Genomic DNA, 27,878 nt, shown 5'->3' with positions numbered 1-27,878 from the left:
TTGAAGAGGATAACTGACATTTATGATCCAGTAAGTGTTTTACCATCCTATTTATCCTGTAGCCGTATAAATCGGCACAACTGTCAAGCGTTTTCATACTGAATTTATTTATTCTGTGGAAAGGCACACAGCGATTTATCAACCATGAGATCACTCCAGCTTTGTCTGATAAGCTGAGGAAAAGGGTATTCTGAAACAAGACAAAAAAAGAATTCTAATGTTTCCCATTGTGACTTCGATATATATATTTTTTTATAATTTATAAGTGAAAATGATTCAGCAGATAAATAAAATACTCTTATATTTGTAACTGCCATTTTAAAAATACGTGACGATTTTTGCGGTTTAGGCAAAAATGTCACGAAATTACAGGACAATAAGTTCTCTCTGAGCAAGGAGGTAGAGGGAGGCGCGGTGGCCTCATGGTTAGTGTGCTCGTCTCCGGATGGGTTCGAGCCCTGGCCGAACGTTGTGTTCTTATGCAAGATACTTTACTTTCACAGTGCCTCCCTCCAGCCAGCGAACGTGATGCTGGGGTAACCCTGCGATGGACTGGCACCCCATCCAGGGAGTAGTAGAAATAACCTTAGTCGCTTAATACTACAGAAACCGGGATACATATGTAAGCTCCGCCCTGATGGGTCACTTGGCTAGTATGCTGACTTTTTTCCTAGTAAGGAGGTAAGCTTATTCAAACACGAGAAGACGTCTCCGTGCAGCCAAACCAACCTTACGTAACCACGTTTCTCATAATGCAGGAAAAAAAAAATTACCTTTCTGCATGGGATTCGCATTGTCGGTATTGGACTGGAAATAGCTTGCATCTGAGGTTAATGCAGGGAGTCTTTTCAAGTGCAAATGACATTAATCTCCTTTTAATGATATTACCTCGCATGAGCCTCGACCCATTGCAAGCTAGTTCCAGTCCATTGCCGAGAATACGAAAATGGCCTATTATCGGATCTACAGTCTTCCAGTTACCACAGAAACGGTTATTACCTCAAGAAAAGGCACTCAGTTGGAGGTTTTAACGTTAAGACCTCCTCCTCGAGGAGCAGCGTCCTTCAGAGAACTCAATATCATCGACGGCGATATCTCCTCTGTATGAGCGGCCAACTGAACCCACAATTGCGATCTAGGAGCGAAAAGATATTGCGACATTAAAGGACCACTAGATTGCGAAGTTAAATGATTATGCTTATTAGTTCCCTAGCCTCTAACTTCTAGGTAATCGTTTCATACCGTAAAATTCCGCAAGCAACGTTTAACGACCATCGTTACGTTCAGAATTAGCCAGCAGTCTTTGAGGTTGCTCGCTTCTTTTGTGGGCTCGTTACTTTCGGGGAGCAAAAAAAGGTTGCATTGCATGTAAGTTGGTGCGTCCACTTTGGCTTATGCAGGGCAAGGTTTTCTTTCAAACTGTTTTCATATATCCAGACATGCATACAAACTGACTTTAATGAACTAATATGAAATGGTGAACTGCATCTTGCGATTCGTGTAAGCCACAAAGCAAACATCCTACCCAATGAACAGTTCCTCGTCGCACAGATCGGACCACTGCAAGTTCAACTTCAGCTAGCAGCCATTTGTCGACACTTATCTCAGATCTTTCCCACTCTTTGTGCAGTTCCTTCTTAAAGTCCTTTCGCGTTGGTATATGGTCATCTTTTTCCTGCTTCACAATCCGCATAACTGTCAGTGATCCAGGATCACCGTACATGTGATACCAGAACTGCATGCAGAAAGACCGGCCTTCAAGTTTGACACGAAGCATAGCTTCATGTCCCGGTCTACGTGGACTGGAACTTTCAATGTAAATGTATTTGCCTTCTTTCGAACGCCGTTGCGGACCTGCAATAAGGGAAGAGTGGCGTGGTAGTCCTGATTGTATAACAATAGTTCAGAAACATTATACGTAGGTAGCAATGATTACCTCTTGAGAGTGTGTGATCAGAAGATGGCCCAGTTCCAGACGATGGTGTTTTTCCTGAATGAATCGTCCAATCAAACTGGTCATCCTTAACATCGAGCCATTTGCATTTCCCTGTATCAACTTTAGTCTTACTTTCAAAATTGCAGTTTCCTTAATGAACAAAGAAAAATGAAAAGATAAACATTAATTACACGATCTGAGAAAGAGTTTATTTACTCCTCGATACCCCATTCCCTATATGAGACGCGCTTAGGGAATCATGATAATATGTAATGTCTCGAAGATGTCGTGCGCGTGATGAATACAACTACCATGCAAGACTCCCTTCGTCATGCAGGGAGTCATGCATAGGGGTAATGGCTCATTGTTACTTTCACTTTAATACTCGGTGCTCTGCTCTGCAATACATTTGCACACAGGTAATGTCGCCAGTTTCTTTACGCAAATGCCGGGTTTTGTCTACTTCAGTTATGAACCAAACCACACTTACACAACTACTTTCTATGCATTTTTCTGCCGTCGCTTTGCTTTACTGCGGTTATAAGGGAGTGAAACAACAAGCTTAACCGGAGAACTTATTGGAAGCAAAGGAAATATTGAGAGCTTTACGGCAGGACACGCATGTCCTGATTGAATCAGACCATTCGGAAGTTATTATCCAGCATCTTTCAACAGAGAATAGCTGGCCATAGCCGCTATAAACAGCAAACTCACCTTCCTTGTGATTGCCTCCCACGTCTCCCTGTTTGGGCCCCAAATTTTTGCATTCCTCAGCATCGCTAACGCTAACTTCATCAAGGGAAATGTCACCAAGATACGAGTTGCCCCGGACACCTACAAATGATACCTTTAACAGAAGAAATGAAAAAAAAAGAAAGAAAGAAAGAAAGAAAGAAAAGACTAGTCAAGTGAATGAGAAAATCAGCAAGTCTGTATCGTAGATAAGTTACAAAATGTTGCATGCTCAAACGTCTTTTTATTCGTCCAAAATTAGGCATTAGTGACTCCTGATTCCAAAAGGGCTCTCAGGTATAATGATGAATTTGCGCAATGACTCTACTTTGGGGGGTGGGGAGGGGGGAGGTTGAACAAAAAACGTAGTAACTCAGGGTTCCCTTTTTTACTCCACGTTCTTTGCAGGTATAATAATGAAAAGGTTAATCCAAGTCCTCTCGATTTTGGGTTGGTAATTTGTCATCTGAAGACATTCTTTACTTTCATGATATTTTGAGCCCAGGGTTACCATTTTTTTGCGCTACATTCTGTGCCATTGAACCTTCTTGGTTCTAACAAAACCTTCTATGCTCCTAACTTACTGTGTAGTGATCTCCGTAGAACGCCTGTGAACCAAAGTGCCAGTAATCCTCTTGATCTCCAGTTTTTGACCAAACAGTCTTTGTTAAATTGTCTTTAAGGTCGCGCTGCTCCAACCGCAGCTCGTTGATGTCCTTGCCGTACATGTGATAGTGAAAATGTAAACAAATTGGAGTGTAAAACTCTTGACTCTCTAAGCGGATCTTTTGACTATTAAGTAGGTCCGAGGCTTCCATGTAGAGGTAGTACCCTGTGGGAAGAAAAGAGAAGATACATTTTTACTTACTTACTCCTTTTTCACACACACAAGAAAAGTACTCAGAGGGTTTTTAAGGAAAACAAATGATCGTCCTCTAAATCCGCCTTATTTAAAGCACAATGTTTGGGCCATCTGGGAAAAATAAATTATTTTACTGATGTAACTGTACATTGAGACATTGAGACATTGTAACTGCACATTTAAAAAGAATTCTAGTACAATTTCGGGTTAGAAATGAGCGGAAGCACCTTTTAACTGAAAGGGAAGAATTTGTTTAAAAATTTAAGTTCAAAAATAGATATCATGAAAGTCGAGGCAAGTAAGTGGAAATCTCCTAAGAATCCCAGGTGCCACTGTAACAGATACTCTTTTGTACGACAATAGGTATTGATACGGAAGAAGTAACTTCCTACCATTTCCGTCGCTGTCGTAGTGAGGTCCTGTTTCATAAGATGGCGTGTCACCTTGATGAATCTGCCATTCGCCATCGTCGTCTAAAGCATTTGTCCAGCCACACAAATTATTATTGAATATACAAATACCTATGGTACAAAACAGTCCCGATATTATGACAAAGCAAGCGCCTCAACTATGATAGTACTGACGTTTTGGAAATGTAGATTAAATTCAACATTAACTCTTGGGGTTTAGGGAAAATATTGTCTAAAAGAAACTAGAGTGGAGGAGTAAGTCTGTCTTTAATCCGTGTTGGGTTTATCGTCATCAGTTTATGCTGAAGTGGACCCTTTCTTTCACCCTAAGCATACAAGGGAACATGGATAAATGGGATCCACTTTTGGTATGAACTGGTTATGATAAACAATTTTCCTAATATGTTTCTATAAGAATAGTTTCTTACTGTATGGTGGTGCCATAGGTATCAAGGCGGTAGTCGGAACTGGTGGCGTTGGAATTGTTCCAGCAGCGACATCTCCAATGGGCCTTATAGGACATAGTCCAGGAGTAAAGCGGAGCTCGTCGATAGCAATATCACCGCGCCATCTAGCCACAGTCGCCTCTATTTCAACCTGTACCAATATGAAATGATTTCCCAATTCAAGATTACAGTAATAACATTCAAAAGCTTTTGCCATCAACCAAGAACGAATTAAAGTGCCACTGAAACGAAATTTTCGTATGTGAGATTTTTGCTTAGTAATAAAGTTCCAACCTTACTTGGAAACACTGCAGACTTTTTTTTCCCATACGGTAAGCGAAAACTGCTTTTTCAGCCGTTCGAAGTTGGCTGGTTAAGCCCAAAATTGGCGGCCATAACAGCCTAGTGACGTCACTGGTTGTATTGCTCTCATGCCGCGCTGAAAATTTAGAGTGATAATGGGAGAAGAGAATACTGTTCGAAGCCCCCCAAAAAACATCTTAAGGACATCTCAGGGCTGTAAAGTAGATAATAAGAGTAGCCTTAGACATGAAGAGGTGGAGAGTCGATCCTGGGGCTTTTCAGTCTATTTAATTGGATATTTTATGTAAGCAAGCAAACGAGTGGGAGTTCTTAGATCGCAAAATGATCGGGACTCTTAGTGAAATGGCCAGCACTCAATTAAACAATATCTACACTCATAAAGTAAAAAAGACATGAAAACAAGAGAAAGCGGCTTTTGAAAATATTATCCGGAGTACTGCTGCACGAATCGTAGCAACAACGTTTCGAGTTTTCGAGTCGCTTCGCTTCGAGGAAACCGGACGCTTTGTGAGTTTCACCGCGGACGAGATTGTGCCACAGTGACCTTTAGTCTAGTTGTATCTGCTACATCCTACAAGTTATCACAACAGCAACAATTTAAGAAACCCTCTTCTTTTATATGAGGGAGCGAATTTAAACTATAAAGGTAAACTTAGCTGCCATGACCCTACAATTATATGTTTTCAGGAAACGAGGGAAAGCGTGACAATGTCAGCGGCGAAAGGTCGTATATGCAAATTAGTTCAAATTCTGTTTAATAAACCTTCGAATGGAGTGCAAACTGGTGACGTTTAACGAATTGCTTTGAACTTGAATACTATTAAATGAAGATCATAAACATAAGTATGTGCTAAAGAACTCCAAGTTATCCATCGGCCGTGAAATATTGCAATTGGGAGATACGTGTAAAAGAGACGCGAAATTCCCGCTTTGTTTACACTGATACGTATGCGGCGATAAAGCAAACCCTGCTGCGGATCACAATTTTCAAAGATACATTTTATCTACCACAAGAACTCTCACTTACTAGTATCATAAAAAGATGCTCTCTGTGTGCAAAGAAGTACTCGACTCAAAGCTTGTGGACCGTTAATAACTTCATGATTGTGCGGATGGCTGATGCGCTTACGGCTTTTAATGCAGCAAAGGTGCCGAGGATATATTCGAACCTTGTTAATAGACCTTAGATAAACGTGAGAATCCAAATTTCAGAACCAGGCTGAAAACAGACGACGAAATATCGTGTTTAGGCTTCAGGACGTGATACAAAAGTTGCCACACTCGTCTTCGAAATCTCCAATCGAGTACTCAAGATGTTCGAAAAGTATACTGAGCTGTTCTAATCTGTAGCATTCATTTTGGTGAATCTTCATTCTTTGACGCCCTCCAACGTTTATGATGTGTATTTCCTGTCAAGGCTGGACTGAAATTACAAGGTAGGAAACTAGTAGGTATCGACAATATGAAGAATAAACTTAAATAAATCAAGTGAAAACAAGAGAGAATCTTAAGCGCTTATTGCGTGAATACAACCAGTGACGTCACAAGGTCCTTAAACTCGGTTCCAGAGCCCGGACACAGTTTTGCTCCAAAAAGTCGATTTCAGAAGCTAAAAAGAGCACTTTCCGTTAGGACTTGACAGAAATAAAGTTCACCATTATTTTAAGCACGTTTGAAACTATAAAGTGGGCTAAAAAAAGAGAGTACGAAAATTTCGTTTCAGTGGCACTTAAAGTTAAAAACAACCAATAATTTCAGCAGGGAACTTACCTGGTATTGAGACATACTACAGTCAAAGTCAACCTGGCCTTCAAGCCACCTATTTCCATGGTTACCAATCTCTTTCCACACAAGAAATCCTCGCCTGTATATTGACAACGAACCAATGTCCGCCCCATGCATGTGGTACTTGAAGCGCATGCACTGTTGTCCAGCCATCATGTTGCTGACCAGGACGGCTTTATCCCCCGTTGCCTGAGGTTCAGATGATTCGATATACGCATATTTTCCTGTGAATTCAGGGAAGAGTCCATTTTTAGTCAAACAAATATCTTCAGTTTTAGCTTTTCATTTCATGAATGGATTGATCAATCAATAAATCAGGGATTGAAGTAGCCAATTATCAAGAGTCATTTAAATATATACCTTAGTGGAGACAAGCTGGCCTGTGACTGAGCGAGTGTGAGAACAAACACACAAACCAGTGCTCGACTCGAACCTGTGCCTCTTGATACGACCAAATTTGGTTGAATAATAGGCATTAGTGTTAGTAGGAATTCTACTCATCCATCTCATTGCTTACCACTGCCAGAAAAATCCGCTGTAGGTCCTGTCATGCCCCCGCTTGCTTGTCCACTGTTAGTCTGGCCACTCCCAATACTCCAGAGGAACGTTGATTTCGTAGAGGGTCTCCAGTTACACAATGTTCCTTTGTCAAAATCGCAGTTTGCTAGAGTAGAAGGATAAACGTTCATTTAAAACTTCTGGAATAGCAGTAAGAACTGACTTCTTAGTACAATATAATGGACATTTTGGAATTTCGTATAAGTGGGAGATGAATGTGACTGAAAACAGAGTAAAATACTATGACAAACACAATAACAGCTGGCGTTTTGCGAAAACAAAGCAGCTAGCAAATTTGGTAAAATTTCCTCTTATTGAAATATCCAGCTAAAAGTTCCCAAAGGATAACACCTTTCTGCATTAGCTTTCACTTAGCCACTTGTAAAAGACGAAAACGAGATGAAGAAATTTAACAAACGTATCTTGAGTATTATTTCGTTGATGATGAGTTCCCTTGTATGCGGGTAGATGCTGCCGTTCAGATCATTCATGCTGGGGGAGGACATTGGTTCGAAGAACAAAAAAATACATCAGTGGAGATAAATACCTTTAGCAGTGTCCCCAGGAGTGTTGATCATTGGGCAGCAGCTTCCATTTGCTATAAGGACGTCATCCATTCCAACTATTGTGCTTGTGAATTCCCCACCAAGGTTGGCTTCAAGAACAAGCTGTGAAAACAAGATGCACATAGCTGTCATGTTTGAAGAGTCGATCACTTGTACGCGTGTTACGAAGCTTATATAATAGCCTTTCTACTCTTAAAGATTAGTCTGTTTTCTTTATTATCAAGACGGTGTAATCCTCGAACGTATAACTAGACTAGGATGTGATTGGGTGGGTAGTTACCTACATGTTACGCCGTTATATCAGATTATTCAGGTTTGAAAAACCCTGTGTCTAGTACACTTTGTGTTTTAAAAAGGTCTAGAATTAAAGCTTTGTCGACCTGTGCCACACAAAACTCACATGATTTTAAGGTGTCTACCCGTGGGTATTGCTTTTAAGAAAGAATATCAGCTATTGCTTATGTTTGTCTGAAGATTAACAGTTTACGAAGAACTCAGTTGTAGTTCAAGAGGCCGACTTTGTCAGCTTAAACATTACCTGAAAACAGTTTTCATCTTCAGCGTTTATTTCAACCACTGCCCTTGTCCATTCCCCCAGTTTACTTTCTTCTCCTAATGAAAACCAAACGCGATCCTCTCCACCATCGTTGCCTTTTCTAGCTAACAGCCTGAATTCACTTTTCTTGGATTTCTCCATGAAGTAGTAAAGCTCGACGCACTTTGGACCGCATACCTTGGCGCTCACTAGGCGATGTTTGGATCTTTGTCTTCCAGATTTCATTGCGTATATAAACTTCCCCCCTGAGGAAAAACGCAAAGCCAAAGCAAAGTAAAGTAGTGTCTCTTACAATTTGTTTTTTGAAAAAGTTTAAGAAGTAGACCAGGTTGATAACAAATATCGCGATTTGTCAGCAAACGTGCAGAACAATGAAATATTTTGCAAGCTCAGTAGAAGGAGAGGCTTAAAATCACGATATTCAATCATTTTGACATTAGTGTTTTTATTTTGCGTTAGTTTAACAGCTTTCACATTTTTAGTGAAAAGTGCAATTTCTTTTGTTGTTGTTGTTGTATAATTGAGTTTAGCAGGTATTTTCAGTAGTTTCAATTGAGTTGGGCACAAGCACGCAGAAAGAAGTAATTGAAAGGTGACGCAGTGGTTTCCTTATTTTTTGGTTTTACCTCCAAAAACAGAGTTTTTTTCGCAGATAATTTAGCAGCAGTTTAGCCCTGGAACACGAGTACGATTAAAATACAGTAAACAGTAATTTCAAGGTGACGCAGCGATTTCCTTAGCCACTGAAAACGACGGAAGAAATATGGTTTCCTTTCCTATTCTTCTGGAGGAGCAAAAAGCAATTTGAGGTTGATTCGCCATTCCCTGACCGATTGTATGACCATCACTTATCCCATGCCATGTACATGTACATTCAATACTGAAAACGAAAACCAAGAGTCGAAAATATCTCCTTACCAAGTCTTCCGCCACGGTCCGGTCTTTTGACAACTGACCTCTTACTACTTCTGAACGAACTTAACTTCCACGGACTTGTGTTATCGCTAACCAGATCATTTGCCCACTCACAAAAGCCCAAGTCGAAGTTACATTTCCCTAAAGGAAGAAAATGATATGGAAAAACATAACACGGGGAAACAGTTTACAACTCATACTTATTTCCAAAGAAGAACTATGTAAGAGGGAAATGTTTTATTGTCCTAAACTTGAAATTCATGCTGTAATTAGGCACTTTATAGCTGTGGTATATCTACCAAAATCTAACACAAGAATTTGTACCATTATAAGATCATTCTAACATAACCGATTTTATAAAGAAAGGTTAACTAAACTGCAGGGAGATCTTTAGGTTATTTCAGCCGGGATAAAACACTACAAACAACATTTGGCCGGTTAAAAGAGACGACGCTGTTTTAAAGATTTAATACTACCATTCCTCTTTAATTATTAGCCTATAGGGAAGCATTTCTGGCACATCTTCATCACTGATCAGCAATAGAAGAAATGTAATTTGAAACAAAACCACTGATTCAAACGTAGGGGAGCATTGAACAACTCGATTGTGGTCGCTGAATCAATTCAATATCATATGTGGGTACAATTCAAGTCGTTATAGAGAGATACTTATTTTGTTTAGTACACCCGAGTTAAAACCATTGCCCGTAGCCTACGTTGCAGGCGTAATATGGGAAGGGGTTGGGAGCCAAAAAAACGTAAGGAAGAAGAACACGCCTGCTACGCAGGCTATTGCCCGTTATCGTAGAATAAGCTAAAATGACATCTCTATGTATTGTCGAATACTTGCCTCCAGTTTCATCTGACACATTCTCAAATTCAAAAGACTCTCCGTTGCAAGACCTCTCCGTGAAATAAATGTCGTCAATGGCAATATCACCGGTGTAGCTTGATCCTGCTATGCCTTCAAATATTATCTGAAAACCAGCACAGGCACATGGAGATGTTAGTGACAGCTTCGTTAGTCAGTTGTTCTCTTAAATAAAGCAGTTTTCAAATGAGTGGCTTAAAACAAAAACCAAAAGAATCACTCTAGCCAGTCATAAAGGACATAGACAATCCAGTGACCCAGTAAAACTCGAACTAAATGCATGTACCTGACGCGAAGCGCGGAAAGACGAGTGAGTCAAGATTGATTTCGTTTTACCTCTGATTGCATTAAAAGTGGCGCCAGCTTTTAAGGTAATCGTGTAGCGTAGAAATGCAAAACCAGTTACTTTTACACTCTCAAAGCTTTCCATGGGTTTAACTTCAAAAAGAGTTCAACAGTTTATTCAACAAATAGCATGATTAGTCGCACTTTACCCATCATATGTTTAGTCAAATTGGAACGCAAGCGGCCACGAGTCCAATACAAAATCGAACTCCAAAAGACTGCGTTGCAATCCACTTGGTTCCATCATTATTATTTATATGCTAGCTTGAGCTGGATATGCACTTTCCACGTCATATGTTTAGTCAAACTGGAATGCAAGCGGCCACGAGTCCAACACAAAATCGAACTCCAAAAGACTGCATTGCAATCCACTTGGTTCCATCATCATCATTTAATATGCTAGCTTGAGCTTGATATGCCGGTTATAGTTTGCTAGAAATCGTGTTGCTGTTTTGACGTGCTTGTCACAACGTCTGTGCTGCAACCACAAATTTGGCCTAAAAAAGGTAAATTAACGACAGTTTTACGATTTAAGACGCTGGCATTTCGAGCTCGAGCCCTTCGTCAAAGTAAAGACCCAGTAAGTGAGCAGCTTTTCAGATTTCACAGAGTGAACTTACGTAGTAGTTATTTCCATAAACAGTAACGTTATCGGAATGCCATTCTGAGCCGGGCTGTCTTCCACTTTTTGACCATACATCCACGACTTGACCATGAATATGCTGATAAATGATCAAACTTCCAATCGTGTTGCCAATCATACTGTAGTGGAAGTGAAGGCATTTCACCCCACTGAAGGGCCCATTGCGGATCTGGGCATTATCACCTCTTCGTCGAGGGGATGAAGTTTCGATATATGCGTAATAACCTACATGTAACAGGAGTAAAGCGACGTGTCAGTAACAACAGAGAACAACCAGTGTGAAATGGTTTATTTTTTTCGCGGGTTTAGTATACTGAAACAATTAGGACATGAACTGAGCAGAATTTCCTAAAACCTGAAAGTAATGCAAAGATAATAAGACCTACAAAAACTTCAAGAGCAAATTGAAATTTGTAGATATTCCTTTTCCCCTCAATGTGCAAACGCTTAATAAAACCCTGTATCTATGCAACAACTCTATGCAATGACAAAAGGGACAAAATTGCCCAAGTTGTTCGCAGCCCTCTTCACATCAAACTTACCCTGATTTTTACTTCTAAGAATTTGCAAATGCTTGTGGAGCCATTACTGGGGACGACATAATCCCCCATTTTGTCCCTAGTAACGGTCTCACATGCAACTGCGAGATGAGACTCGCCCCAGATTTGTTCTTCATTTCTAAATTGAAAGAAAAATAGCGAATTGTCATTATCTTTTATCCCACCCACTCTTACCTTTGCCGGAATGGTCTTTCGTGGGTCCAGTTGATCCACTTGGTGTAGAACCTTGCTGTAACGTCCAGTCAAACTTATCACCGTTTTTTTCTTGGCGCCAGCTACAGAATTGTTCCTTGGTGGAATCAAAGTTGCAGTTTCCTGAAACAGTGCAAACAAAACATGAACGTCCAAACCTGGATAAATAACCAGATGCCGGATGGGTGTCAACTCTCTGTTTTTAGCATAGCTGGTCTAGGACTCCATCTCCTTCAACTGTCACGGCAAACACTCAACATTTTGGCCAGTTGCCCCAAGAATTTACATTGTCCGGTCCATGTCGTAACTTGACTCGACTAAGCAATTGCAAGGTACAAAGCGTCTTGCCCAAGACAGACACCGTGGGACCCCGGCGAATGCCTCGGATATAAATATACATTGCTATTTGAAGGGTATATACCGGTTAAGATATCTTTTCATAAAATTAAACATTTATTTATATCGGGGATGCTTTGTTGCGATACCAAGCCAACTCTAAATAAAGCAAACTACGTGAAGCTTATGGAGAGGGTAAGAAGGATAAACTAAGTCTAGGATGTCTTGCTTAGCAAGATCCACCCTCTCTTTGTTGATAGATGTCAAGTGTGGATTAGCACTGTATGGGTTATCAGTTCCCCTGTGCTCCTCCCCCATTATTTCTTTCCATAGTCCTTTTTACTTGTTCACCAAGCATACCATAACAGGATTGTGTGTATACAATCATAGGTAGCTGTATACTGCTCGTTTTGGATATCGAGCTTGCCAGGAAGAGGAAAAATACTCGCCCTCTCAATTATTTTTTCCGCGGAGTAATTCAACTTGCATCAAAGTGAAGAAATCATGCGAAAAAGATTTCAGTTATACAACATTATTATATAAGTTACCTATATTATATAAGTAACTTTGAACACCTATTTTCTGCCAATAACAATCAAAGGTTTATGACAACATTTTCTGTCAAAAAGTGTGCCCACCTTAATTACAAAACACTATTTTTATTCTAATTTGTTATCGATAACAGTCAGATCTTAAGTATAATGAATAGGAATTTGATATTAGAGCTGTTGGAAATGTATAAAATTTCTGCGCAGTCTGTTTTATAACTCTCTTTTCACAGTAAAATACTAGATAAAAATGGTTTCACAATTTACCACTGGATTCCAAAGGCGAGGTAAGAATCTCAACTCGCTTTGGCTGTTGTTTTTCCTCAATGTAAAAGTATTACACATATAGGGAAGTTAGGGAATCATGGAACAATCTTCAATCTTGCGCAAAATGACTGCAAGATGTCCGTTGAGATCTAAAGATAAGTGCATAATTACACTTCTCTTTGCAGCTCGAAATCATAGTCATGGGTGAAATTTATCGCTCTCTCTTGCTAAACATGGGTAATTAACTAAGTGGTAACATTTATTTGCCCGTTATGAAAGTTTGTACACCATATGATTCCCTGGTTGGTCTCCTACCAGTACAGTGGTAAGTTCCAGAGACAATTTTAGGTAATAGCTTGTTTTGGCTGCCTAGGACTGGATGCACAGAAGCTAAAATGCTGCAGCAAAAGTGATAAAAGTGCTGATATGTAGAGGAACCCCTCACTTTCAACATGAGGAACAGTTGAAACATTTTGGCAACTTGCGTACGCTTGACACTTTATTTTCAAAAGAAATTTGCGGTTATGCAAGTTTAACCAATTTTAAACTGCAAAGTGGACAAAATATGTTTTCAACGTTGGACAATCTTGTTTAGCAACCCATAATTCGAAAACAGTGAAATGTTTTTGCCAGTCTGAAACATATTAATGTCACTGAATATACACTTTCACTGAAGGCAAATCTTAACATATCAATAAAAGAGGAAACTGTAAGAAACAGGTAAACTCATAAATTTCTTGCAGTAATTGAAAAATGCCTACGCAAGTAACACCGACGCTTAGACGTTTATTAGACGATTGCAATCACGGTCATGTTTGAAAAATGCAGAATGTATCGAGGAAAATAAATTTAAAAATAAAACCACACAATTACCAACCTTCAACTTCAGTATACGTATCCTTCGAAAGTGGTTTGGGGGCGCAGAAAGCAAATGGAACATACGTTAGTGAGTAAAGAAAAACCACCAAACAAATCAAAGCAAGACTCGTCATCGTCGAGTGCAATAGCTCTTTCTCTCTCGTCAAATTACCACCTTGTAGCAAACTCGTACAGCTATAAATTAAGCAGCTCAAGGTACAGAAGGTGTCTTATATCTAGATGGCGGTATTCAAAACACGTGGGGACACAGTTTGAAAGTATAACATTCCCCTGCAGTTGACAAAAACTGTTGAAAGGACATCATTGACGTATCAGTGGGATTCTTTTCTTGCAGGAAAAGGAGAGGTTTTCGCATTTGCGATAAAACGATACGTCCTCATAACGCTGTACTCACAAATGTGGCAAAATTATCCCAAAAACCTTTTTTTTTTTACCTCCAACATAATCCTATTACAACTGTAAGCGTGAATGAGACGATTATGCGATCACTGACTCAGGAAACTGATGGAAAACGTTATTGTTGTCCCGGGCCTTGACCCTTACATTCTATGAAACTTCTAGAGAAACCACACACGTGCACCGCATTGCTTTTTAATTGCCATTGCTTAATTCAATTTCGCGCTCATCGCGGAATTTGAAAAAAAAAAAATCATAAAAATCAAATCGAACCCTGCTGAACGGCTGCAGAGTAGCGGCATGGCAGAAATGTTAAACGTGTTCCTTTCAATGCGTTAAACTCACCCGCGAATAACTTAGTTAGTCCTGCTGTGGTACACGTCAAGTAAAAATTTATTTTAAAAAAAGTTGATTCGTAGTCTCTGAAAGCACACAATACCAGAAAGAGACTTTTCATGAGGAGCTCGGAAAATACGGCTGTGTAATAACCCACGAATACTAGCTTAAACACTAAAATAACTTAACACCAAATATGGAGTGATTCCTTACGTTTCTTGTTGGTTATTGCTTTTGCCAACTTATGAGGCATTGTATGGAAAACCTATTTGCGAATACACTAGGTTAGCGTAAATGTGAAAAAGAGCAGCCTTTTTTCCATCTGCATGTGTAATATAAATATGAGTGACTGGGATTACTGCCTTGTCCCCGCAGCGACATAAAAGCTAAATTTTATTGCGGAGGGATTTATAAAACATAAAGTATAAATTAATATATAAGTGATTTCTAAAAGTTGCCATCCAATCTCACTTTTTAAATTAGCTAACGAGTTGTGTTTCCGTCAAGAGTGTATTCGCGCAACTATTGATCTTTCTTTCTTTCTATTCTGTATGTCCTTCGTTTCTTACTTCCTGTCTATTCTGTGTCGGGAATTGTCCGATCAATCAGTGGCTTGTACAGCATATACGATTTCCATTGTTTGAAACACCGCACCAAAAATTTCACTAGGGCAAAAGTAGGCCAGCAATTTTTCCGGTGTAAATTAGTTAAATTAGGCTCTTTCTCCCGCAGCAATATAAAGTTAAGCTAGATTTTATTTCCTGTTCTTTTAGTTCTTTGGAAAGATCCAATTCTACAACGAAACGAAAGTTTCCGCCATTAGTGGAGCTGGAGAATTTAAGGATCTGTAAGACCACTATTTAAATGCATCTCACTACTAAGAACAGGTTTAATCCATTCAGGAAAAGGCTATTATTGATGATTTAAATTTATGAATCAATCTCGGTACCAAAAGGCTGTTGAATTAAATTTAAAACGTGGGTTCTTATAAGGCCTTGTTTTTCAAAAGAGTACTGTACATATTTTGTTTAGGAATTTGTTTCCTTTTTCCTTAAAAGGAGACAAATTGACAACAAAATATCGCGCAGATGTCATGGAACAAAAATGTCTTTCTTTTTCTTTATATTTTCTCTTATCGCACTCATATAAATTATACCACTTGATGCCAGAACATCATTTGAAGTACTTGAGAATTTTGTAAGTTTCTGAACAGCTCTACTAATGCAATTAATTATTTACTCACTATTTGCAATTTATTTGAAAGCAAAAGTTCCTTATTAATTGCAATGGTAAACATGTGTAGTTATCTATTTTGTTATAATTTGCAGCATATGTTCCTCGCAGTCTTTTTAATAATGCGTTAGGCCAAAACGAGCAAATTAAAAATGCGAGCTTTAAGGTATGTCCAACTGTATTGGGGTTAGGGTTAGGGTTTGTTATTGTTTACATTGTTTGAATTTGGAAACTTTTTTTTTTTTGTTAATTGTCAGAGCAATTCAACACTGCTTGAGGCCAACACCTAAAAATGAGACCTATTAGCGCGTATGCGCGTATAAAAGAGTTGAAATTTGTATTGTTATTGTTTGCTTTAGGTTCCTCGAGAATTATCGCTATTTATTTTAACTTTCCGACATTATATAGAATTTCAAGTGTTGAATAATGACCAATTGAATAAGTGTGTGGGGTGGATTTCAATTCTGTATCCACGATGTAAACAGAACATGTGTTATTTCGATTTCTGTAAGGACTGACAGTATGGCAAACGCGTAAAATTGAAAAAAACTTAGGAGCTTTTAGCCTCATTTAGCGTTATTACACACTTAACTTCTAAATCTGGCATTTAAATGTAAAGAATCTTAAAGATTTCTCATAAAACTAAGAAATACTACACTGATACTCTAAACTAGTGGAACTAAGAAAATTGGCTCCAATGAAATAAAACCCCAAAGGTATTTTCTCCTCAATCAATGACCAACAGTGATATATGTTTGGAATTTTAACTGAATATTTGTAAAGAAGAAATTATTTTGCGAAACTGAAAAAGTTTTAAGCAAAATTGAATATAACGAGCGAAACATGTTAAAAAAGCAACCAGAGAACAAAGGTCAATTCGAGTCGTTGCATTGTGTCTGTTATATAAACGAAAATATACAAGACAATATTAGTTGCTATGTTTTGCTATTATTGTATACCATCTTCAGACTGAAGCTGCATACACAGGGCGCGAATGTTAAATACAAGAGGTAGTAATTTGCATTAATATAAACGTGAACTGGTCAAAAAAAGAAAACGGTGCTCCTGAGAAAAGACACAATTCTATACTGGCTTTTAAGCCATTTACTGTGGCCTAAAGGGGATAGGTTACATACCATTTAGAGAGGAAATCAGAAACAGACCATTTCACCTTATGTACCTACCATCTGCTTCCACAAGAGCAGGTACGAAATCTCCATGACTGACAACAACCAAAAACGTAGCCACGAAACCCAAGATTACAAGTATGGCTTGCATGGTTCCAAACACAACACTTAGCCCTTGAAACGATGACGATATAAACTTACTGTCTGCTTAGATATCGTCTTTGGGTCTACTTTATATTCAGAAGGATCCCATTCGGTATTCGAAGCATGGAACTCGGCATTTGAGTTGAATTGCTTAAAGCTCAAACATATAGTATTTGAGTGGACCTAAGAGGTAATTTAAGGAAAGATCTGAAAGACTCTCGATGGGAAATCCCTCAGTCATTTATCGTCTGCGTTGATGTGTGTACTTTCAGTAAGATAAGTGGAATGGTAGTTATAATAGCTATAAATATCTCCGACTCTCGGAATTGCGAAAACGCCGTCTTGGAATCGCCGAGAGCTGAAATCAATTTTTCTATGCTTTCATAACAAACAGAATAAGAAATTGGTGTACTGGAGCCCAAGTACTAATTGAATATTCAGTTTTAACGCCTTTTATCGGTGGCGGAACCCACATTCTTTCTGATAACTAAAATAGCAGCTACTTTTACTCGGTCGTATATTATCTTAAAAGGTTTTCAACAATTAAAACCAGGTGGTGCAACATTGTAAGTAACACCTATCAAGTAACACAGCAATTCGCATAGCGCGCATGCACCTGTTACAAGTAGCCATTCAAAGGATCAGGAGATTGTGGAAACATTTTTAGTGTCAAGAGACTCCTAGCTTATGTTTATCAATGAAATTATTTTAGAATTAGTTCGCACTTTGATTCAAAACACGTTACAACACACATATACGAGAAATGATTATTTTCAGATGCACAATGCAACATTTTAGTCAAATGAGCACTGCAGAATTACTTGGCGTTATAGATTCATAATATTGTACAACGTTTTAAACAAGACAAGACTATTTAAGATGCACAAAATAAGTTTTTTAACTGAGTCAAGTGACTCCTGTTCTATGTTCATCAACTCACAGTTAATAGAGGTGAATGGTCATGGAGTTCGAGAAACTTCAAAGATGGGAGCAAAGATTCCAAGGTTTATGTTGGAAAGTCCACGACTGTACACAATCTTTTATTTGTGATATTTGAATAGTTTTCCAAACAAAAGTAAACAACTACGTTGTGTTTTGTGCACGGTCAAGGCCAAAATATCGAACAAAAACATAGAACAAAGAACTTTGTTGTACCTCTAACGACTCCCTAGCATTGTTACGGGTAACTACATGTATGACCTATGATCCACCAAATTCTTTTCTGGGTGGGTGGGGATGGGGGGATTCTTGTGAAAGCTCTTCAGGTATCTAGACTTTCTGTTTTAATACATTTCTAACATTGTCAAATTTTCTCTTGCTATAGAAAATAGACAAATCCGAGCCTCAGCTGTAAGAATTCATCCAGAACACACCCTTCAATCAGCGTTGAAAATAATTATTCTCATAAGAAAGATTTGATACGATTGCTCGTTTTGTTGACCTTTGAATGTGGTATTTCATCAGTTACAGCACAGTGGTTTCCCAGGATAAAATTCTTCCTACTTAGGCAATCAAAACAACAATAACAGTTGCGCTATTATTGACAATTAATCTCAGGGATTGATAAGTTTCGCCGGAAAGTCCAAACAATCCAAGTAAAATAATGAAGTAAATATAAAATAGATCTTTATCGTGTAGACGCCAAAATTAAGAACTTACGCTGAATATAATGGTGGGGTTTCCAACAGCATGAAGGCTGCATGTTTACCTTAATTTATACTCTGTACTTTTGCTAGAAGACGAGGTGGCCTTCGAAAAAGTTCTAATAACGAGTATGAATAGCAGTGCAAGTCAGCGTGTAGCGGAACTCAACTCGAGAATTCTCATTTGGAGGAAATACCTGAAACCATGTCATACAGTTGATCAATAGTTTTCCTACTGTTTTTAATCCTCTAACTCGCTGTTACTAATTCTACCAACCACAATGGTCAAAAGCCACTTATGTAGTTTACGGCTAATTACAAAATTCCAATGATCGTTTTTAAGTATGTGTTAAATTTTTAGCATGCATAGTCACGGTGGTTGACTCCAGTTTGCGCATATGAACGAGGCGGGTAAGTACGAGTATGCTGATAAACTATGCTGATAAACTATGAGGTGTTAGAACGGTTTCCGCTGAACATTCGAGCAATAGAGGCAAAATTGATAAAGTTACTAAGAAAACCTCGTAGCATGGTAACAATTTAAGCACAGTTAAGAAGAACTTATCAAGAATATAGCTTTCCAGCTGACCCCATGAGAGAAAATCGAATTTAAAGTTTTCCATATTTCTACTGAAACGAACGTTTCACATCAGTTTAAAACGAAATACCACACGCTTTTTAAGCATTCATACGAGGTTTGACATCAACTTTCTCGAGGGTGCTTGAGAATTTAACCACGGGATCTCTTAGAGAACTGAGTTAAAGTGAAATGTTTCAAATAGTGTTTAAAAATCTAAATCTAAAAATCTTCTGGCACGTAGATTTTTAGTAAATAATTTTTGCACCTATTGGACTAATTGCCCGAACTTTCAGCAGAATCACTCTTAAGATTTCAAAGATTGTAATATACAATTATAATTGAACAGTATTGAACTTTACAAAATGTTGACAATTTTAGAATTATTTTACATCCAGTTACACTGATGAAACGATTTCTTCGAAAATTGCTCAATAAGAGACTTTTCTAGAAACACCGGACCTTGTGAAATTTGAACATGCCGTCTGCTGCTCTTTGCCCCTGTAGCTAAAGCAGTTTTACACTCATTTCTCCCACAGCTTGGAAGACCCCTCAGAATGCGTAAGTGACTGGGGATGTTTCTTTCAAGGCTTTACTTTACAGGTAAGTCTTTAATCACAAGATTAACCCTTTGAATGCCAAGGTCAGCCTATGAAGTAGTTTGCTCTACTGTTTTTATATTGTCCTTTCTGAAAAACTGAAAAGAGTACCTTACAGCCTTGCCGTCAGGTTCTTTAAATTGTCATTATGTCCAGCTTGTATGTGTTCTTACGTATATGCTATGAAGAAAAGTCAGAAATTGCAGATAATGCTATTTGCCACACTAAGCACTAATCCTGTTAGTAAAGTTAGAAAATTAATGGCTGAGGAATTGCTTGTCATGTTAATTAATCATCCAGTGCAGCTGGGACAAAACTCGTAGGCGTAACTTTTCAGACAAGTGTTTGAAATCTCTTGATTGTAACCAGAATGACGAACCTTCACTTTCCTCAGTTAACGTGTTATAAGAGGATATAGAAAAAAATGTTTTAAACGATATTGAAGATGCCTAATCAGTTTCATTGCAATTACTTTCTACGACAATGCAGTCTACAGAAGAGGTCACTCACAAAAATCATGCGAGAGGCTCATTTGTTGTTTTGTCCCAAAATGACCCCAGGTAAATAGCCGAGGTACTGGATATTTTCATTGTTAGTAATTAACTTATCCCAAGATCGTGAGGCTATAATCATGAGATGGTTAATTAAATTTTCATTCAGTCGGTTCGCAAGTGGAAGTTATTCTTTATTCTAATGAATGTGTGTTTGATCGAATAGGAAGTGGCTGGGTATTTCTAACAGGCGCTGCACTTAGATTCTCTAATCCAGTCCTGGTGATTTTACCGTTCCCACAAGTACCTAAATGTCGTCCAATCGAAAAGAAAGAAAACCTGCGCGAAAAAGGATCGATTTAGTAATACATGCACTTTATGGTATATTGAATTTGTCGGCTTACACGTATGAAAATGTCACTACAAAAATAGGAATTTCCACAAAGAAATATTCTATTCGTTCAATTTGCCTTATCGACCCATCATGAATTTATGTTTTGAATCGGTGCTAAGAAAAATCTCATAAAGCATCCGTCAAAACAGTCTAATGGGACCGGCTAACGTTGTCAAGGCAACGAAGGGCCGCAGGCAAAATGGTTGGGGCTGTGAATTTCTTATCTCTTAAATTTTTCCTATAAATTAGAAAAGTGACATCTTGTCGTGATCTGAGGACATGGAATTAAAACGTTTATGGTTAAACTGAAAACGAATCGCCATTTCCGTGTACACCTTAAATAACATTTGGATTGCATTTGTCAATTTCATTTATTTTCAAGAAGAAAAATTTCCACCACATTCTTCAGTTGCAGCTTGTGCAGATCAGTTTTCAATGAATGGCATACGAAAATGAATTAGGTAACGGAAAGAATGACCTTTCAATTTGATGTAAATATGATATCATAATTAAAGATGTACGGCGTTTAAATATTAAGACAATAAGAACACCGACAACTGGTCAGTCTCCGGACAATACGTCTTATCCTAACAAAAACATGTTCTACCCAACCAAAACTTTTTAACGCAAGAAACATTTACTGCAACAAAATTACGCATCAGTTTTTCCACGCGTCAATACTGAGTACTACTTAGCATTATTACTAACTGATTAGCAGAAATACTTGCTAATTAGCATTACTTAGCATTTCTGCATGCTGCAGAAACATGAGAGTAATAAAATGCTTCCTTTGTTTTTTCGTTAATTGGAAACAGGTATTCATTTATTTTTGTAATTTATATCAGATGCATTTGTGCCTAACAATTATCCACCGGAGTAAATACTTAACCCGTGCACGCTTCACAGGCGCGGTGAATTAGTTTGTCCACGGGTTCTATCCGGCTTGTAAAGTTCCCACAAAATAACAGCAGTCAAAACCCACTTAAGCATTTGCATGGCTAATTATCGTGTTATTATTGTTCGATCAAACCGAAAGGTAAACCGCTACCTTCAAATTGTTTACATGTGTATGAAAAAAAACATGAAATATACCCGCTATAAGACCAAAACGAATCATCTTATAAATCACCGTGGATGCGTTTTAGAAGGCATGGACACTTCTAGAACATGACCTCACTTATGACGAGGGCATTTCACTCTGAAATTAGAGATTGTACACCGCTTGGGTGTTGCAGATTTAGCCCGACATTTATTCTGCCTTTGCTTTCTCCTTTTAATTCCAAACATATGACAGAAAGGTTATTCCAAACGTTAGTCAAATGAAAGTGAAATCTTTAGTGAAGTCTCTAATAATTTTAGAAGGTGTCGATAATGGAACAAAAGTTTTTAACAGGAAGTCTATAACCTGAAGGCACAACAAAAGAACTCCTTGTTTATCAATAAGGCTTTACGATGAAGGATGATGGAAATACTAACAATTATGAAACTGCTAGTGATTAATTTCCATATATACGTAAAATGATCATCCTAGCTCTCTCTACAATACCTAGTTGTCGTCAGAGTTTGAGCAAAACTGCTAAATTCCTAAGCAAACAAATGAATACGTAAATTAACTTGTATTCAATGCGTAACTACACTGTACGCTTCCTCAAATTATTTCTGCAGTTGGCAAGTGAAGTATAAACAGTTGTTGTGTACAATAACACTTCTTTATAGAATCATTCTTAAGAGGGGCTTAAAAGGAGAAGGAGCTAGAAAGGCCTTACGGACTAAGCTGGTTTGGCTGATGAATTAACGAAAGCTGAAAGCAAAGCTGATAATCGTCAGGTTACACAGGTTTATTCGCTAGCTATAACATTACTTTTGCGCAGTATTAAGCCATCTACACAGAATTACCATTAGTAATAGGTAACTACATTGAGTTGCATTGGTTGGATGATCCATTATATTGTATATTGAGCTTTGACAAATTGAATTTTCCATGTGTATATACATGCAGTAAAAGCAAATTTAGACGAGTGGTATGATGTAGGTTGAAGTTCGGAAATTCATATACCGTTACAGGAAATACCTGCTGTTTTAGTGATACAACAATTATCCGCTCGCTGCGATGTGCCAGCAAGGTTGAAAGCAATTAAGCGATTTTCAAATTGTCATCGACATTGATTTTGAGGAATGACCATTCATGATTGTTATTCCTTCTTCGTCGGTGACAGCTCTTGGAATTTTCCGAGCTTGTCATCTCCGCTTCCATCTACTTCTCACAAATCTCTTTTTGTGTTTTCTCTCAGTTCCGAGGTCAACGCCGGGTAAAAGACAAAATCATAATCTCGTTTTCCGTTTTGAATATGAAGGTTGATTTTCAGAAGTCGTCTCATGCCTTTATCAGCGATTACTTAGACCTTTCTTCAAGTGCTTTACAAACGTCAATACTCCCAAAAAACGTGTAATCCGAATGATAACACTTATAAAAGGACTGTTCAACTATTAGCCGAAAGCAAATATACGAGCCCCTTCTCATATACATTTACTACTTAGTTGCATTCTTTTAAAGTTGACATGTTATCATGATTGCCTTTTTTCTGTACAGTGTGCACAGTTGTTGGTCGTTAAGGTAAGAACTGCCAATGATGTGCATTTTTATTTGCAAATTGATGGCAATGAGTTTCTTGGTAATATGTGGAGGACTATCTGATCTGACCAAGAGATAACAGACACTTCAAAATACCATCTAACGATCCCACTGTTTAATTCTATTTTTTTCAACACCTTTACCTACAGTTTGAAGGTCTCTGCCATTTCTGTGAATAAATTTACTCAAAGAAGATGTTATTATATGGCGTCATGTTGAAAGTGGTGTACACTGTAGTACACGTTTGTACATGTACTAACTGATCAAGGACAGCTGATTATTGCTGGATACAACTGTTCCACTATAAGCGATAATTTGCAGTTTACATACTGGGTGTATCTTTTGGATAGGTCCTTGACGTCGAAAGTAAACGAAAACTCGTATTGCGGCTGTGACGTTTTTTTTTTCTAACAAGCCTTTTATATTAATAATAGAGTCATCATTTTATTCTTGCGGTATCCTAGCTCTCGTAAAGCTGCAAAGTTAGATGAGCCAGCCACACACACCTCTAAAATCAACGCCCTTGTTAGTTGAGACAATGCCCATCTAAAGAGAAGAAATGGAACCGGCGTGCCATGTTTTATGGGGCGTGTTTGTACCGAGCAGAGTGGAATACTGTAAGGGAATTCTTTCTGCTCTAAGGCTGACGGTGCTATTGAAGGTTCTAGCTCTAATTAAAATTCTCCAGACGAGTCAGTCGTCGAACAATCTAGATAGTCGACTGTGTTCCATTTCAACCGGATCCGTTTAACTGTTGACAGTAAATTGTACTGAGAGGCCAGATGCAAGTGCATACTCTACCCAACAAAATGCCCATTGTCCGTTTGCCTATACATGGCATACATGTCTGAGCAAGAACACCTTAAAGAATTAGATTTTGTTACAATATATTGTTTTACGAATTGGAAACGCTACCAGTTTGGGGTTCATGATTGATTAATGTTCCCCAGACCAGGATATACAAAGATACATTATTATAATGCAAGTTATGTACGTAGAGGAACGATTTGCTAACTGTAGACTAAACCATGTGAAAATCTAATCTAGATACGTTGTTGTCGATTTGAACATATAATTTACCTCGAAGGCACTGGAAAAAGTGACTTTATGTTTAAGGAAGACAAAAAGCAATTCAGTCTAAGAAAAAGCTGAAAACGAAGCTAGCTAAACAAGATTTAGCGAGTAGGCTGTTGATAAACTGATAATTTCCATCCGTCGCAGCAACTTAATCTAATCTTCACATGGAATCGAGCTGATTAGAAATAGGACCAGTGAGGGCTGGTTTCTGTGGAAAGCCAGTCTTAGGTTGACAAAGGAAAGTCAGACATGTTTGCCTCTAGGTCGCTTGCTACATGGTCAAATCTTGTTGTTGTCATAAAAAAATACCGATTATTCTTATTTCCAGAAAGTTAAAATGCATTTTAGTCGTCAGCAATGTCTTAAACATTTTGAAACAAAACTACTGACAATGTGAAAATCAAATCATTTGTAAGTCACATCTGTAATAGAATTTGAAACAGAAATGAAGAAGCGGTAGCGAGGCGTGTGGAGCCGTAATTATACACTTAAGTATGGTATCATTGGGTTGCCAATCTTCTTGGTAATTTTGAAGATAGAATCGTTCCGGCTTTCTGTGAGGAAATCAAACTAATTATTTTATCCTAACTGAATAGAATTAAATTTTGATGATTTTGGCAATGGTTGGCAATTGCATTATAAGGTAAAACACTTAAAAACAAATCATTGTACGAGTTAAAGCATAAACAACCACCAGGGAGCTATCACAAGACTCATTTAACAAATTGCAAACTCCGTGAAGTAGCTTTGTTATTCAGTTGTTCGACTTTCAATACAGCGATGACTCACAAAATAGCCTTATCATACGTCGAAAAGAAATTTCAGTGATTCCCTACACGTCTTGATTTTAACTTAGCGACTGAAAGGGCGAACATGTGTCTTTGGATAACCAAAACTGTTATAGGTAAGTGATGATAGTTGTAAAACTTGAAATTCTTCATGAGATGAGAAAAAAAAACATATAGGTATGAATTAGGTCGCAAAAGAAACACAAGCAGATATATGAAATTGACAACAGAGAACCCACACCACTTAATAAACTAAGTTAATTAACGTCTTGTTGATGATGTTTGTATTTTTTTTGTATGAGTAACACTGTCAAGAGATCATGTTTGTCTCTGTTGATTTAATAGAACTGAGATGAGACGGATGCACCAAATGAAGAAGATTAACCTTGATGCATGTGTAATTCCGGGGATTTTACATTGTACTCCCACTCTAGAATGTTCTTAAGTCCGTTTAAATTGGTAAAGGCCTATCAAATGGCCCCGAAAGGAAATACACTGATAAGAATCTGGGATGGCTACACCAAATGGAAAAGCATAACTTTGTTGCATATTTATATTCTAGAATATTCTATATTTCTTTTCACTTATAAGGGTCAAACTGAAGAAGGATACATCGGTGAAGTTCAGTTTAGCTGAAATCTGAACATGTGAAGTTTCTGACACATGTTATAAAGTAAATTAAACAAAGGCAGAGAAAGTAGTCCCTAAAATGATAATAAGACATTAAAGTGCATTTAAACATTGAAGAAATCAAGATACTATATCCTTGAATATCAATCGAATAGTGCCCTCGAATTACTATGCCACAAATTGGAGCCAACCTGTCTGGTTGAAAGGAAACATCTTCTCCTACACAAGGAAGTATAAACTGTACACTTTACTACAACATATTTTCCATGCAATTGAACTAAAACATATCTGAGTCAACTGAACTAAAGAATATCTAGGTAAAAGGTGTTAAAAGATAAATCATAAAGCAACTGGGTTGTTTTTCCGGAATGTTCTACCATGCATTTCTGATGTCAGTAATTAGACTATGATAATAATACCCCTTTCATCTTCTAACAGTTTTCCTTCTTTTGAATACACTTTGGTCAAAAGGTTAGCCTGAAATCCTTTTAGTCTTGACCGCACGCACGAATAGCACTTTAATCAGTGGCATTCTTTCATTCAATATAACCAACAACAAATACACGAGAGTTTGCATATCACTTGATCATTACTGTGCATCATTTTAACTGCCATAAAAATTTCCATGTGTCATTATTCTGTACACTAGGGATCACGAAATGCTAAAAAAATGGAAATGCTAATAAAGTATATAATATGATTGAGCGAAAATCCTATCCTATCCTCCTATCCTATATCTCTTTATGCCATGAAGCACATAAGGCTTTGATTGAGTAAAAATATTAACAACTAATTTGGGCAATAGTCGATAACTTTGAAACCCTTTGGAATCAATCTTACGACCTTCAGTTTCTAGAGGAATACTTTTCTGTAGCCCATACCATGCTCCACAAATATGGTAAGCGTTTCCGTAATTTTTGGGGCGTCTTTAATTTCTATTTTATTTTAGTTTTCTGTATGTTTTATTTTTATTTTTATTTTTTTATTCCACTCGCTCTCATTGGATATGATACGATCATTATTACATTTTTAAATATTTCCTCCTGTTTTAAAAAGCAGGAGGAAGACCGATCTACTGGCAACAAGAGAGAAGACGAATGTCTGAAGATATTATCGCACATGATTTAAGTGGCCAAATAAGCTGTGAAGTCCTTCTTATTCTCTCTTTTCAAAACAACATTTCGAATGTGACTCTTTCTTCTCATTTTGCGCGCGTGCTCAATTTGCAAAAAAGATGAATGCGAGAGCGCAGATTTGCATTCGGCCAATTAGGTGTTTAAAACATAATAAACATGATGGAAAGTGTCATCCATTTTCAGTATAGTAACACGTCAACTTTGACAACACAGTGTCTACTCAGTAATACACTAGCAAAGCAAATATCTTGAACTTCATTTTTAGTAGTTTTTCTCGTTTTTGAGTAAGAAATAAGAGCAATTACTGTTCTCAATATTCTTTAAGCATAGAGTAACGTTTAGGATTAACAGTCGTTACCTTCTATTCTCCGATGTTGTAAGCCTGCGTCAAAGGTTTTCTCTCCAGAATGGAAACACACCTCAGCCTCGAACGTCTTAGCTTATCTCTCATTAGCTTCCATTAACTTGTTAAAGGCTCTGTGCTCTTTACCACTATGAAGGGGAAAATAGTTTCCACCAAGCAGATCAACTTCCAAGTCGCTGTTATCATTAAACAAAATTTGCCACCTTCTGAGTTTATTCATACTAGTCACACAAAAATGACCGTCGCTAGATCGTATGTATGAAATGTTTCGAAATATTACTCTTGAGGAAATTAATGTTTTTGTTTATCTGGTTTAGAAAATCTCGCCAAAGTGACAAAAAGCTTTTTATTCAGTCCACCTGTCCCTCGGGATCATGAAATATATTCACGCCATGCGGGACACGATTCTCTTGCTTCATCTGAATCCCTCGAGATAAGGATTCGCTCTCGAAAAACATATACATCTTATTAGAATTTTTGTGTCAGGTATTACTGTATATATTTGCTAGTTGTGTCGTATTTTGACGAGCCCGTTGGGCGATTCAAAATACAAACAACGAGTTAAAATATACAGAGTAGT

The 27,878-nt window shown here is 37.9% G+C and overlaps 1 protein-coding gene and 1 pseudogene across 2 annotated transcripts; both read right to left on the bottom strand.

The window, feature by feature from the left end:
* Window positions 1-269: 269 nt before the first annotated feature.
* On the bottom strand, window positions 270-9,369 carry LOC145462719 (MAM and LDL-receptor class A domain-containing protein 1-like; annotated as a pseudogene). Its single transcript, XR_014041239.1, has 12 exons — window positions 9,094-9,369; window positions 8,158-8,420; window positions 7,601-7,721; window positions 7,013-7,159; window positions 6,481-6,719; window positions 4,369-4,537; window positions 3,923-4,051; window positions 3,253-3,500; window positions 2,651-2,783; window positions 1,937-2,086; window positions 1,526-1,854; window positions 270-1,135 (listed from the first exon to the last, which is right to left on the bottom strand). The product of XR_014041239.1 is annotated as an MAM and LDL-receptor class A domain-containing protein 1-like (transcript).
* On the bottom strand, window positions 9,362-14,839 carry LOC145462720 (MAM domain-containing glycosylphosphatidylinositol anchor protein 2-like). Its single transcript, XM_081446311.1, has 4 exons — window positions 13,730-14,839; window positions 11,684-11,824; window positions 10,927-11,174; window positions 9,362-10,067 (listed from the first exon to the last, which is right to left on the bottom strand). Exons 1-4 carry the CDS (start codon window positions 13,842-13,844, stop codon window positions 9,783-9,785), a joined length of 789 nt encoding a protein of 262 aa, XP_081302437.1. The 5' UTR covers window positions 13,845-14,839; the 3' UTR covers window positions 9,362-9,782.
* Window positions 14,840-27,878: the final 13,039 nt, after the last annotated feature.

Source organism: Orbicella franksi, chromosome 12 (genome assembly GCF_964199315.1).
Source record: "Orbicella franksi chromosome 12, jaOrbFran1.1, whole genome shotgun sequence".
NCBI classification, from domain to species: domain Eukaryota; kingdom Metazoa; phylum Cnidaria; class Anthozoa; order Scleractinia; family Merulinidae; genus Orbicella; species Orbicella franksi.
Note: the sequence above shows the minus strand (reverse complement) of the source record. Positions and strands in the feature narration are given on the sequence as shown.

What these genes read in the sequence shown, in the direction of transcription:
- LOC145462720 (XM_081446311.1), bottom strand. Translation starts at nt 13,844, where the DNA reads ATGACGAGTCTTGCTTTGATTTGTTTGGTGGTTTTTCTTTACTCACTA. An exon ending in GAAAGACCATTCCGGCAAAG is followed by an intron (nt 11,175 to 11,683) that starts GTAAGAGTGGGT and finishes TGTTACATGTAG; the next exon opens with GTTATTACGCATATATCGAA. An exon ending in TTTATGGAAATAACTACTAC is followed by an intron (nt 10,068 to 10,926) that starts GTAAGTTCACTC and finishes GCTGGTTTTCAG; the next exon opens with ATAATATTTGAAGGCATAGC.